Source organism: Gadus morhua, chromosome 1 (assembly GCF_902167405.1).
Source record: "Gadus morhua chromosome 1, gadMor3.0, whole genome shotgun sequence".
In the NCBI taxonomy this organism is placed as follows: Eukaryota; Metazoa; Chordata; class Actinopteri; order Gadiformes; family Gadidae; genus Gadus; species Gadus morhua.
Window position 1 is genome coordinate 20,893,904 of NC_044048.1, and position 15,094 is coordinate 20,908,997.

At 43.4% G+C, this 15,094-nt stretch overlaps 2 protein-coding genes across 2 annotated transcripts in view; one reads left to right on the top strand and one right to left on the bottom strand.

Moving 5' to 3' along the window:
- The window catches only part of LOC115551613 (NACHT, LRR and PYD domains-containing protein 12), a 31,248-nt gene extending 19,821 nt beyond the window's left edge, over positions 1-11,427 (bottom strand). Inside the window, exon 1 of the mRNA XM_030367367.1 lies at positions 11,139-11,427. The gene's annotated coding sequence lies outside the window, so the exon portion shown is untranslated. The remainder of the gene's footprint in view (positions 1-11,138) is intronic.
- On the top strand, positions 3,210-8,039 carry LOC115550801 (uncharacterized). Its single transcript, XM_030366120.1, has 2 exons — positions 3,210-7,671; positions 7,956-8,039. The coding sequence occupies exon 1, from the start codon at positions 4,479-4,481 to the stop codon at positions 7,206-7,208; it is 2,730 nt and encodes a 909-aa protein (XP_030221980.1). The 5' UTR covers positions 3,210-4,478; the 3' UTR covers positions 7,209-7,671; positions 7,956-8,039.
- Positions 11,428-15,094: the final 3,667 nt, after the last annotated feature.

Here is a 15,094-nt window from a genome sequence, read left to right on the forward strand (position 1 = left end):
GATCGCGGGCTGCTGATTTCCTCACAGCCTGAGAGCTATGAGGAATACAAGTGATTACAACACATTTCTGACAGCTGCACATTGCGCAGGGCTCTCCGTGAGACGCACGCAATTCAACCCATGCACACGCTCACACGCCACACAACTTGCGCCGCTATTTGACAGTGGAAGGGTAGGAATCAAATGCGTCCGGGTGAAATTTCAAAATCGTCCGGGATTTTAATAAAGCCTCAATACATGTTCACATTTAATTTGCGTTGCGTTCCTCTGGGTCTGTCACAAACTAGTTGGGCTACGCTGTAACTGCCTCTGTGTCAGTCAGCGCAGTATTTCTGAGTTATTTATTTTGGTAGGAACCAAAGTTCTCTAAGGCGGAACCTTTGTTTTTTGTATCGCCCGTTTCCGTCAGGACATACTTTAGCGTAACACTCATCAAAAAAGTCCGCTGATTTAGTACATGTTTTTCAGTGCTGATGCATCTGCAAAATAGCTCTTAGCATCAAGATAAACAATCCTACAGAGTAATGCCAAGCTACACAACTTTCCTCATGCAATGCAGCTACTAAGGTATGTTTTGCTGACGTTTTTTTTGTGTGTGTTTTCTGTTCTTGTTTGTATTAAATTGTTTTTATACAGCTAAGGGCTAACACCGTTAAGGGCTAACACATGTTGGGCTTAGTTAGATTGGTCTTTCTGTTTTGTTGTATTATATGTAACCAAAGTGTATTGTGTATACAGTAGCCTAATTGAAAGTGACGACATTACCAGGACAATGTTGGGATATTACTGTATGGCTTGTTATTATTTTGACTAGTGATTATTGTATTTGTGTATTATGTTTTTTGATTACAGTTTTCACGGTCTGGATGAACCAAATAAATCCTGCCAGTAAACAAAAAGGAAACTCGTTGCTGTCGTTTGTACTGAGGGAATTATAGTGAAAACTTAACTGCTCACGAAGACAGCACCAAAGAGCAGTGAATGACAACAGTAAGGCAAGTAAGATGTCCCGAAATGGCGAAGAGCACACAATTACAGATGTACATTTCCCAGACATGGAGTCACACGCACCTGACAAGACAGAGTGTGTGCACGAGCACAGCTCAACCGTGCAGCCACAAGCGACTGAAGGCATCATAGTGGACAACCCGGCTTCCTCAGAAGAGCCACCATTAGGCCAAAGCGTCCGCAGAATGACGGAAAAGGGTCAAGAACAGCATGATGAGCAAGTAATAAAGGTTGCACATCGGTTCAGTGTGTGCTATGAGAAGTGGAAGGATGCCACTAAAGAAGCCAACCAAGCGCTGAGTGGAAAGTGCTCAGACGACCTGCTAGATGGACAAATTACTAAAGTACGCAATAACTCTAGGAGTCTAAATGACGTTTATGACGATTGGAAACGCCTTGAGGTTCCTGACCTTAACACACGTCGCAAAATCGACACCTGTGAAACAGTAACAAAGAAGATGGTTAAGGATGCAATGGACCTTATAGATGCAAGGGAGGAAGCTACAGCCCATAGGCATACTACAAGTCAAAGACATGAAGAACATCGAGTCATTGAAGAGGTAATGTCTGTAGCCTCAGGAAGGACAGGCACTAGCTCTCGCCACACTAAGTGCTCCTCTGCAAGCAGGAAGAGTGCAGCTGCTGAGGTTGCTGCCAACAAAGCCACCTTAGAAGTACAGCTGGAGCAAGAGCATTATATTAAAGAGCTTCAGAGACTGGAAGTTGAAGCCGCTCAGCTAAAAGCCAAACAAGAGGCTGAAAATGCAGAGAGACAAAGAGTGCTAGAAGCCAAGCGCAGAGAACTAGATCGATTGGAGACTATTAAGAAGCTAAAGGCTGCCGAGGCACGACAGCAAGTATATGACCAGAGTATACATTCATGTCCGGCAACTAAGGGCGACGGCTCAGATGAAGAAATAAATTATCTTCTCCATTGTGGCTCTGTGAAGAAAGAAGAGGAAGTCAAGCCTCAAACTATAAATGTTCTTCTCCATCGTGTCTCTGTGAAGAAAGAAGAAGTCAAGCCTCAAACTAGCCCACTGCGGCACCATTCTACACCACCAGCTGTAGCACAAGCAAGGCAAGAAAACAAATATGAAGATGGCACAACAGCTCTCGTCAAAGCGCTCGCAGAAGCCATCAGTGCGAGTCGCATTCCTCTACCTGAACCTACAGTGTTCAGTGGTGACCCACTCCGATTCAACGACTGGAAAGTGTCCTTTCAGACGCTCGTTGACAGGAAGAACATACCAGCTGAAGAGAAGATATATTATCTACGCAAGTATGTGGGTGGATCTGCTAAAAGGGCCATAGAGAGCTACTTTTTTCCTTGGCACAGAGCCAGCATATTATGCAGCATGGGACATCCTAGAAGAGCGATACGGCAATCCATTCCTCATCGCCAAGGCCTTCAGAGAGAAGCTCGACGCGTGGCCCAAGATAAGCTCCAAAGGCAGTATGGAACTTCAAGAACTCGCCGACTTCCTGCGCTGCTGTGAGGCAGCCATGTCTCAGATCAGAGGTCTTGAAATACTTAATGATTGCAACGAGAACCAGAAAATTCTCTATAAACTCCCAGACTGGGTGACTTCAAGGTGGAATAGGAAAGTCATAGAAGCAGAAGAAGACACTCACATGTTCCCGAGCTTCAGCCAGTTTGTCAAGTTTCTCACACGTGAAGCTAAAATCGCTTGCAGCCCAATAACATCTCTTCATGCTCTTAAGCCAAGTGAAAGGATTCCAGACAAGTGTGTAAAGAGCGGAGGTCCTGGAGCAAAGGTGTTAGCAACCACCTCAGATGAGAAAGCCGTCGTCACAAGCTGTGTCTTCTGTGAGAAGGCAGGACACAGTCTACAAAGGTGTTACAAGTTTATGCAAGGGACAATCTTGGAGCGAATCAAGTTTGTTCAAGAAAATAAATTGTGTTTTGGCTGTCTCAAATTTGGCCACCGATCTAGAGATTGTAGAGAAAGAGACAGCTGCGACACCTGTGAGAGAAGACACCCAACTTGTCTTCATGACGATCGCACCAAGGAAGAAAGGATGTCTACAAGATCTGACAGAGCAAGGTACAGTGACAAAGACAAAGAAGAGTACAAAGAAAGGAAGAATGAACAGTCACAAGACCAGTCAGAGAGACCATCACGTGAGGCGACGGCGCTTAGAGTCATCCAGAATGTTGGAGACACGCATACCTCCACAATAATTCCAGTGTGGGTGTCATCTACAAGTGTACCAAGTCGTGAAGTTCTGGTGTACGCACTCCTTGATACACAAAGTGACACAACCTTTATCCTCGACGAGACAGCGAAGGCTCTCAATGCTAGGAGTGAACCAGTTCAGCTAAACCTCTCCACGTTGGCTTCAAGAAACACAATCGTGTCCTGTCGGAAGCTAGCTGGTCTACAAGTTAGAGGTTTTTATTCAGACAAGATAATCACTCTTCCAGTGACTTACTCAAGAGAGTTTATCCCTGCAAACAGAGACCATATTCCCACACCAGATACGGCGAAAGCATGGCCTCATCTTGAACACATTGCAGATGAGATCGCTCCTCAGCAAAGCTGTGATGTCGGCCTGTTAATTGGCTACAACTGTGCCCAAGCCCTCGTTCCAAGACAAGTGGTGCCTGGTGAGGAACACCAGCCGTTTGCACAAAAGACAGACTTGGGCTGGAGTGTAGTGGGATATGGCAACCCGTGTCTCAACTATGGAGATGCAATTGGAATAAGTCACCAAGTCATGGTGAAGCAAGTGATGCCAGGTCTACCGTCCTCTTCAGACCTCACAAAGGAAGTGCACTATGTCTGTAGGACACAGATCAAAGAAGTTCTCTTACCTGCAGATGTCATCAAGATGCTGGAGTCTGACTTCGTTGAAAGAGAGTCGGAAACCAGCCCCATCTCTCAAGAAGATCTAAGGTTCCTGTCAAAAATGGAAAAGAGCATCAAGTTAAAGAGCGACGGTCATTACGAAATGCCGCTGCCATTCAAGAAAGAAAGACCTAACTTACCTGATAATAAGATCTGTGCTATCCATCGTCTCAGGTGCCTAGAAAGAAGGCTGAGAAGAAACGACCAGTACTACAAAGACTACAAGACCTTCATGGATGAGACCATAAGACGCGGAGATGCAGAAAGGGTCCCGGAGGAAGACATCCACAAAGCTCCAGCTTGGTACATTCCGCATCATGGGGTGTATCATCCACAAAAGCCTGGGAAGATACGCGTTGTCTTTGATTGCTCCGCCAAGTACCAAGGAACGTCCTTGAACGACCACCTCCTGACGGGTCCTGAGTTGACAAACACCTTGGTGGGAGTTCTGTATCGCTTCCGAAGAGGTCCTGTGGCAATCATGTGTGACATCGAACGCATGTTTCACCAGTTCCATGTTAAGGCAGAAGACCAAGATTACCTGCGGTTCTTTGGTGGGACAATGGAGATCTCGAAAGCCAACCTTCCATCTATCGGATGAAAGTCCACTTGTTTGGTGCAGCATCGTCACCTGGCTGTGCCAACTATGGGCTGAAGCATGTCGCTGCTGAAGGACAAGGAAACTTTAGTGACGACACCATAAAGTTCATTCAACGGAACTTCTACGTGGATGATGGATTGTCAAGTGTAGCATCCGAAGACCAAGCGATCCAACTGGTGAAAGAAGCAAGAGAACTTTGCAGCACAGGCAAACTCCGGCTGCATAAGTTTATCTCTAATAGCAAGAAGGTCCTAGACGCAATCCCAAAAGAAGAATGTGCTGCAGCTGCCAAAGACAAGGACATGGCACTGGGTGAACTGCACATGGAAAGAGCACTCGGTGTGCAGTGGTGCGTGGCTTCTGATGAGTTCCAGTTCAGAGTAATCGTCAAGGAGAATCCACTTACTCGAAGAGGAGTCCTGTCCACAGTCGCTTCAGTCTACGACCCTCTTGGATTTGTGGCACAGTTCATCTTGTTGGGAAAGCAGATCCTGCAGCAGATGTGTCGTGACAAGCTCAGTTGGGATGACACCTTACCTGATGACCTACGACCTCTGTGGGAAAGCTGGCTTCAAGACCTGCGGAATCTAGCCGAGGTGAAGATTCCAAGATGCTACGTTCCATCAAGCTTCAAGGTCCAACACTACGAACTCCACCATTTCGCCGATGCCAGTGAGTCAGGCTATGGAGAGTGCTCGTACCTCAGAGCAGTGAGTACGTCAAGTGAAGTCCACTGTTCCTTTGTAATGGGAAAGTCGAGAGTCGCTCCTACTAAGGTCACAACCATACCAAGACTCGAGCTGTCAGCAGCAGTGGTAGCTGTCCGCACCAGTGACATGCTCAAGAAAGAACTGGAAATAGAATGCCTACAAGAAGTCTTCTGGACTGATTCAAGAGTGGTCCTTGGTTACATCAATAATGAAGCCAGAAGATTTCACGTGTTTGTGGCAAATCGTGTGGAACGCATCAAGCAAAGCACAGAGTCTACACAATGGAAGTATGTGGCTTCAGAAGATAATCCAGCAGACTACGCCTCAAGAGGTCTCACAGCAGAGCAACTGGTATCCTCTAACTGGTTCACAGGCCCAGACTTTCTTTGGCAGAAGGAGTTACCAAGTGGAGATGTCAAGGTGGGAGAGATCACATATGACGATCCTGAGCTTAAGAAGGTCCAGGTTCTCGACACCCAGGCGAAAGAAGTCAAGTCGCTGCTAGATCGCCTACACAAGTTTTCAGACTGGTCCAAAATGGTGAAAGCTATCGCCAGACTCCAGCGCCATGTGAAAGAAATTAAAGGGCTTCAGCCAAAGTCCTGTGAAGCCTGCAGTTTGGAGGAAAGGAGAGAAGCGGAGTTGACAATAATCAAGATGGTTCAAGAAGCAACCTTCTCACAAGATATACAGTTACTCCAAAGTGACAAGGAGACGCCAGTCAAGGGCAAAGCCAATAAGTTGCACCGGTTAAGTCCATTCCTGGATGACCAAGGTGTCCTCAGAGTTGGAGGCCGCTTAACTCATGCTGCCCTACATCCACAGGTGAAGCATCCAGCGGTCCTTCCAAAGGACAGTCATGTGTCAAATTTACTTGTCAAGCACTATCATGAAAGAGTGTACCATCAAGGACGAGGAATGACCATGAATGCGCTCCGATCTAATGGCATATGGATACTGGGCTGCAGCAAGGCTGTATCATCCCATATCTACAAGTGCACTAAGTGCAGGAAGTTCAGAAGATGCACTGAACAGCAGAAAATGTCAGACCTTCCAGAGGACAGAATGGAAACAGCTCCTCCATTCACCTACTGCGGTATGGACTGTTTTGGACCATTCTACGTAAAGGAAGGAAGGAAAGAGCTAAAGCGTTATGGATTGTTACTTACCTGCATGTGTTCCAGAGCGGTTCACGTTGAGATGCTTGACGATATGACCACGGATGCCTTCATTAACGCATTGCGTTCATTCATCGCCATTCGTGGAAAGGTACGTCAGATAAGAAGTGATCAAGGAACAAACTTCGTCGGAGCAAGACGAGAGTTTGCTGAAGCATTGAAAGAAATGGATCAGGAAGAGCTCAAGCAGCTTGGATGTGAGTTCATCATGAACACCCCAGCTTCAAGTCATATGGGTGGCGTCTGGGAAAGACAAATTCGCACCATAAGAAGTGTCTTGACGTCCATTCTAGAACAGTCAGCTACGCAGCTTGACTGCTCCTCTCTAAGAACGTTCCTGTATGAAGTCATGGCAATAGTGAACAGTAGACCTCTGAGCACTGATTGTCTAAATGATTCATCCAGTCCAGAGCCCCTGACACCAAACCACATTTTGACCATGAAGTCCACGATACTCGCTCCACCTCCTGGGAAGTTCGTCAAGGAAGATCTATACCTACGCAAGAGATGGCGTCGAGTTCAATTCTTATCCAACCACTTTTGGACAAAATGGAAGAAGGAGTACCTCCTGAGCCTCCAACAGAGACAGAAGTGGACCAAAGATCGCAGGAATGCAAAGGTCGGCGATGTTGTACTCCTGCAAGATGATACTACACCACGTAACCAGTGGAGGATGGCAAAGGTTATCGAAGTGTACCCAGGAAAGGATGGGAAGGTGCGAAGACTCAAGTTGCTCATCAGCGACTCAACCCTTGATGAGAAAGGAAAGCGTATCTCCAAACCTGTCCACCTGGAAAGGCCCATCCATAAGACGGTGACGCTGATGGAAGCAGACTGAAGACTCCGACCTCTCTCTTTCTTTTCCTCCCCTCTCTCTCTCTATCTGTCTCAATACAGGTGCAATCATGGTGATCGTTCTCTGGGGAAGCCAAGGACTGAAGTTTAGTTTTTTTTTGTTTATCCTTTCTACGCAGTATGTTGTCTCTCAATAGTTGAAGAAAATCATATACATGTGATATGTTTTGGTGGGAGTGTAACTGCCTCTGTGTCAGTCAGCGCAGTATTTCTGAGTTATTTATTTTGGTAGGAACCAAAGTTCTCTAAGGCGGAACCTTTGTTTTTTGTATCGCCCGTTTCCGTCAGGACATACTTTAGCGTAACACTCATCAAAAAAGTCCGCTGATTTAGTACATGTTTTTCAGTGCTGATGCATCTGCAAAATAGCTCTTAGCATCAAGATAAACAATCCTACAGAGTAATGCCAAGCTACACAACTTTCCTCATGCAATGCAGCTACTAAGGTATGTTTTGCTGACGTTTTTTTGTGTGTGTTTTCTGTTCTTGTTTGTATTAAATTGTTTTTATACAGCTAAGGGCTAACACCGTTAAGGGCTAACACATGTTGGGCTTAGTTAGATTGGTCTTTGTGTTTTGTTGTATTATATGTAACCAAAGTGTATTGTGTATACAGTAGCCTAATTGAAAGTGACGACATTACCAGGACAATGTTGGGATATTACTGTATGGCTTGTTATTATTTTGACTAGTGATTATTGTATTTGTGTATTATGTTTTTTGATTACAGTTTTCACGGTCTGGATGAACCAAATAAATCCTGCCAGTAAACAAAAAGGAAACTCGTTGCTGTCGTTTGTACTGAGGGAATTATATACGCCCTCCCCTACTCAGTTCTGTTCGCTTTGCATTGGTGGAAGTGAGTAGGGGGAGTGGTTAAGTAAAGCCTTCAGATTGGACGGTTTGACTTTAGAGTTACCGTCATGTTTAGTATTATATTTTTTTACCATTATTGTTTTATAGGGACAAACATTAACACATTTCTCCTGCAGGGGATTGATAAAGTTCTATCTATGTAACAGAAGGGAACACTTACTCATACTCCATCAAATATTCATACTCATACTTTGCACACTTTACCACAGCATTGGCCTACTGAATGCCACAGATATATTTTTAAGCATTGGACTGAATGCCGCGTAAATATAATACATGTTTTGCATGTTTGCAACGTTTAAAAGTTCAGGGAAAGTATATGCCTCTACTGGTGTTGCTTAGGCCAATATCCTTTTGAGGCAGTGTTGTTTCTGAATATTAGTGTTAAGGGCCAATAATGCCTACTATCATACATTAGTCACCATGTTTGTGAACAAATTTGTATGCAGTTACATATTAATATATCCCCCCCCCCCCCCCCCCCCCCCGACAAAATCTCACTCTGAACTCAGTTCAAAAATGGAGAGCCCTGCATTGCGCATCTGTTGACCTTTATCCATTTACAGTAAACAGATAATTTTTTCTTGCTGGAAGATATTTTATATTGTTTTCATATTATTATTTACTGACAGTGATTACAGAATGCGAGTGTGTGTTATATTAAAAGCGAGGCTGGGTGTGCCTATGAATATAGGCTACAGTGAGTTTTTTAAGGTGCTGTACAAGCAAATCATATTGACTACTCTGTACAGTGACAAAGAGTGTACAGTAACCTACTTCATTCAATATTGAATAGGCTACTGTAGCCTACACTATGTACAGATGGTTTTGCTCTTTGCTCATCAGTTGTGGCAGTCATTTTAACATGTCAGCAGGCAAGCTTCACTCATTCAAGGATGTATAATGCTTTGTCCTATAGCCTACTTGGAACGTGTTTTGAAATGGATCTATAGTAGCCTATAGAAATTTGCAAGCTGGAATACAAAGCAAACTCTCCTTCAAATGCACATTCATGGAAGTCTTGTATTGTCATCCCCAAATAATGCTGCAATGTAATAATATACATCTTTAAATGCACAATAATGAATCACTACCCTTATTATGACTTATCCATGATTTTTATTGGCTCCCAGAATGCAGGTCTGTTAGTGACTCCCATTATCTCTAAAAACAGACTGGGAAGTAGAGCATTCAGTTACTGGGCTCCTTTACTGTGGAACCAGCTCTCCCCATGGGTCAGAGAGGCAGACACTCTAACTAAATTTAAGTACAGCCCCCCCCCCCCTCACATTTCGCACCTTGTAGTTTGGCCTTGGCGTCTCGCAGTCTCTCTGTGTTTCCACATATTCTCCACAGCTCCATCCCCAGTCTGAACCAACTGCAATTTATCCCCTTGGTTTTCCTGGGAGTTTTTACTCAGTCGATGTGAGGGTTTAAGGGAAGAGGATGTTGTTATGATGCTCATGCTATGTAAAGCCCTTTGAGACAAACTGTTTGTAAAAACGGGCTATAAAAATAAAATTGCCTTGCCTTGCCTAACCCGCTTGGACTGTAATTCATATACTAGTTTGATCATTGACTGACTACATGAATAGTTGCACAGAGGAGATTCTTATAGAGGTCTTATAGTCAAACGGTATAGGGTATATACAAATTGTATGTGTTTAGGCCAGTTATGAGATCTAGTTAACATCATTAAAAGTCATTTCCAAACACATTTAATAAAAGAAAAAAACAAAAGCAAAGAGATTTTGCAGTAGTAGCACACTTTTACTTAAACAGAGTGGGATTGGAATCAGGTCAACAAAACATCTAAGAACATCTAAGCTGTCTAACACATTACCAACGCAACATTGAAACATGATAAAACATCACAAAAAAAACAGCTGGAATACAAAGAGTTTGCTTTGTATTCCAGCTGGCCTGTTATGAGCCAATTTCTATATGCTAGGCTACTATAAATCCATTCCAAAACATGTTCCAAGTAGGCTATACGACAGCGCACAATGCATCCTGGAATGAGTGAAGCTTGCCTGCTGACACGTTAAAATGACTGTCACAACTGCCATGAGCAAAGAGCAAAACCATTTGTACATAGTGTAGGCTACAGTAGCCTATTCGATATTGAATGAAGTAGGTTACTTTACACTCCCTGTCACTGTACAGAGTAGACGATATGATTTGCTTGTACAGCACCTTAAAAAACTCACTGTAGCCTATCTTCATAGGCACACCCAGCCTCGCTTTCAATATAACACGCACTCGCATTCTGTAAACACCATCAGTAAATAATAATCTGAAAAAAATATAAAATATCTTTCAACAAGAAAAAATAATTTGTTTACTGTAAATGGATAAAGGTCAACAAATGCGCAAATTTCAGCTGTCAGAAATGTGTTGTGATCACTTGTATTCCTCATAGCTCTCAGGCTGTGAGGAAATCAGCAGCCCGCGATCGCAGCTCCTTTTGATGTGAACGCGCACAGAGTTCAGAGCCGGACAATGATGTCGTAGTAAAGCCCTCAGGTCTACTCTGCATGTAGGCTATTAACTGTGGCTAAACATCAACTGCACTGAAGTCATCATAACTTCAGAAGTTCTCATTTTCAAATGATATTGTTCTATTGTTATTTGAAGCCGTGTCATTCTTGACTGTGGGTGGTGTGGTCCTCTGTGTCTGCTAGTGTCTATAATACAGTAATATTTTTGTCGACATTATCAAACGGAAAAACTTTTATTTTGAAGAGCACAGGGCAACGAAGCACACTAGCCAATAAAAGGACCCGCCCACCGGCGGAAACCAGATATTGAGTGGTAAACTCGTTTTGGTAAGAAGAACCAAAAAACGAATAAACAAACTGAAATTTTGATTTTCGTTTTTCTGGACAAAACGAAAAAACGAAAAAACGGCTGGTTTTTGGTTTCTGCTTGTGTCAATTATTCCCAGAAAACAGAGTAATAAAACGTACCTTGCTCGAATCTAATCTAAACATTCAAAGTTATAATATTTATGATATATCAGAGTTAAGTACAGTACCTTAGTGTTCTTCCTGCTGTGATGAAGTGCACATCACGAAAAACCCTCCAGCTAAGTAACAAGGAAATTATGTTGTAAACTATCCAGTTACTCCAGTTCCGTCTTGCGTATAAGCTGCTGTTCCATGACCTCTCAGTGACGAAGAATAATCGCTTTATTAAAATAGGAACGATAAACAGAGAGCTCTCATGTGTAGAAGCTCATAGAAAAGCAAAGAGGCACTTGATAGTAGGCCTACAACCAGCCTGTAGAGACATCTCACTGATGTAGCTACCAATGAGGACACCGAGGTCATGTCCACGGTATTTCCTCATTTTTTTCCTTAAGTTTCGTTTCTGTGTTAATGGCGCATAGGATCATTAATACGTGTTAATCCGCTTGTCCACCACTAGGTGGCATATATACTGTTATTGACAATGCGACGTGACTCTCCAGATGTGGATATAATTTGTGCCTAGCTGAAGGAAGGAAAGTGGCTGAAGTGATTCATTGCCATGTATAAACAAGCAGTGGAGATGGTGTTACCCCAACGAAGAAGAAGATTACCATGAAGCAGCAAAATAGAGGCATTCATCACACACACACACACACAAACACACACACACACGGTTATAGTTTTATATATATTTATTTCATGATTACAGCAGCACACTCATACAAAGACACACACTAAACAGTTTTGGCTAAAATAAATGTTTCATCCGCAACACGGTACTGTGTGTGTGTGTGTGGGGGGGGGACACCTCCATGTAGAATCCTCCTCCATCCTTTAAAGACAGATTTGCATTTTGTTTACATGAACAACACTTTATTTGCTTCATTTCAAATGCATAAATCAGCAGAATAAATACAATTCCAACGGTGAAACAGAGGACGAGATGAAGGATGAGTCCAAACACAGTTCACCAGACGATTAAACACACGTCCTGGGCTCAGTTTTCCGAAAGCGTCGTTAGCCTAAGTGATTCGTGAGGTTCGTCGTACGATCATCGTACAGTTTTCACACCATTTCCCGAAAGCATCATTGCACAACAAACGTCGTGAAAATACTCGTAGCTAACGAGGGCTCCAGGGGTATTCGTAGGATGCTAAGAGCATTGTTACTATAGCCCCAGTGGAGTCACCAAGACCTTCCGTGGCATTGAATGTCCAGCTGGCACAATTTCGCAATACACCAAAACCAGTGGTTATCGCTGATATATTACTCATAGACTACTGTTAGATTTAAACAGCAAAGAAAGAGACATGTTAGAAGTTAACAACATGTTTATTGCAGCAATTTAAAATTCCAATAATAAATGCACAGCTGAAATGTACCGATCAAACGCCATGTCACAAGGCAACCATATCACAAGCCATATAATAAAATCAAATGATTCCATTGCTCAAATGACCTCCCTTTGTGTGGGAGGTCACTATCGAGCTGCAATTGCTGTCTCCCTCTGATTTTAAATCAACCATCGTGGTTAAAATGTCCTCATACTGATCAATGACAGAAAACATACTGTAGGCCAGGGGCGCAACTGCCTACTTTCTGGGGGGTATGCAGACACATAGCAGGCGCCCCCCCCCCCCCCCCCCCCCCTCTTTGATCTGGGCACAAATTTGACCTAAAACACACTCTGATATTGAATCAAAAAATTCATTTTGAGTGCACCAGGACAGATATCCGGTGTTTTTTTTAGAGGCAGCCTTTCTAAGATGCTCTGCAGTGTAACATCATACCGTGCTATAAGAGATCAAGGATACCCAGAAAATTTCCATTTCTAGGATTTCCTATCTGTGCATTTTGTCCCTGTGAAAAAGAGTTTCCTCGACGCACAATGTTGTTGGTAAAAACATATTTTTACTTAAAAACAGTCGAGTCACTTGCACAACTCAAGCCGCCCTCCAGTCTAGAACTCTGGCCCTCTTAAGGAGCACCAGAAAGGGTGTGGCTCAATTAATCTATGAGCCACAGCTGCAGACTATCACAGGGCTAACAGCCAGACAGGAACACGTGAATCTTTTAAAACATGTTAACACAGTGAAGATGCCATTCACATCTTCACAGTCCCCCTCAGTGGCAGGTTTCTTTCTGCAAGGAAGAGTATGCAGTCGATCACTCGAGTCAACAGGCTCTCTGCAATTCACTATCAATAGTTTTACCTAGGCATAAGCGGGGTGCCAATTCTTTCCACATCAGATAAGCATTTATGTGGTAACCACTTGCTTCATGGTGCTTCAGTATCTTTTAAAGACACTGCCAGTTATTATACCCCACCACTCTAGTTTCACCAAAAAGCTTCCATGCAAAACAATAGACTGTTAGAGCTGTTGGAGTACAGTAACCAATAGGGGTGGGAAAAATAATCGATTCTTCGATGCATCGTAATACTGTGTAGAACGATTCAGTCTCGATTCAGATACGATAATAATCTTTTTTTTTTTTTTTGGGATTATTAGTTTATTCAATTTTGGATTATTAACGGAGTTATAAAGTATCAACTTTATAACTCCGTTTTTACTGGGACTATTGACATAAAACAAAGACTTGCATAGAGATTGAAGTAAAACAAAATAACCACAAACAAGTTCCTTTATTTTTCTTCTTATGATCCGTTATATTGTAGGCTCCATTCTGATCAGTAGGCCTACACAGTTGCAAGACAACAGTAACCTGTTGTTTTACTAGTAGTAGATTTAGCTAACCTGTATATTTACAAGCCTCCTCTTGATACACTGACATAAAAAACGACCTTCCCAATCTTTCTTTTTCTATGTTGTGACCCCGAGGGCTTTCTTCTCTGCCTCTCCATATTGAGGTAGGCTACGTGTCATCAGATGACAATACGGTTCAAATGAAAACCCTCTGGCGCCCGCCTCCAGGGCGTAGTCGAGGGGGCGGCCACTGGAGCGCCGTGTGGGGAGGAGGGGGGAGGGAGGCGAAGGAGCGGGGGGGTGCCTTATCAGTGACGTTCCTCTGTTATTGATCATCATATCATGTACACAAACGCTGTTAAGTACAGAAAATGCCGACTCAAATAATTTTACTTCCATCGCTTTGGCGCCCCCTCTGGTTCGGCGCCCCTATGCGCCGCATATAGTGCATACCCACTTTTTGCGCCACTGGTAAAAGGTCGAACTTATTCAGTAGACATGTCATTTTTGGATTCAAGCTCATTGCTTCTATAAGCTTACCTTACTTGTGTGATTGTGATCATTTTCATGGAACAGCTTCTGGTCTGATTCTGTGGTACGGTGGCCTGCATGGGCCCTCTCGCACACACACCCAGACGAAGGACAGGTTCCTTCTACAGTTCAGCACCACCGCCTCAAACATTGACCTCGGTGTGTTGCAAAATGGAAGCTCAGGGTCCTGCTAGACAGGGGAGGTGGTAATCAACGAGCCTGCAAGGCTCATCTCTGGAGAGACGCTGATAGCTGGGGTCGGTTTCCTGTCGGCTCGCTTCTAGAATTCTCTCCATATTCCGTCTCTCATCGGGCGTATGAGTCTGAGGTGGAAATGCACTTGCTGGTATCCTGATTATTAATGTTGGTGTAGACGAAGCCTCTGTTGTGCTTTTTATTTAGTGAACCCACGACCTTAAAGTGTAAACTGATCCACTGAGTTGTTTATCACCATTATGCTTTATTAACCAGGACAACAGAAAATAGTCCCTTACATGTACACAATAAACACAAGGACTCAAACAATAGAAGCCGCAGATGTTATTAATCATTAACAGGTGTACCAATATCTTTAATAACTGAACATGTTCTACTGCTGTGTTGTTCCCAACAGAACACAAGGAATCAATAATCAGTATGTGGTGACAGTCATCCGAACATAATCAATAGCTTCTCCCAGACCACTTGCATTATGAATATAATATTAAATCTGCTTTAAATCAGGTTCCATGTACGGCACGCATTCACGTGTGTGTGTTTATATATTTGTTTTATGTGTGCTCACG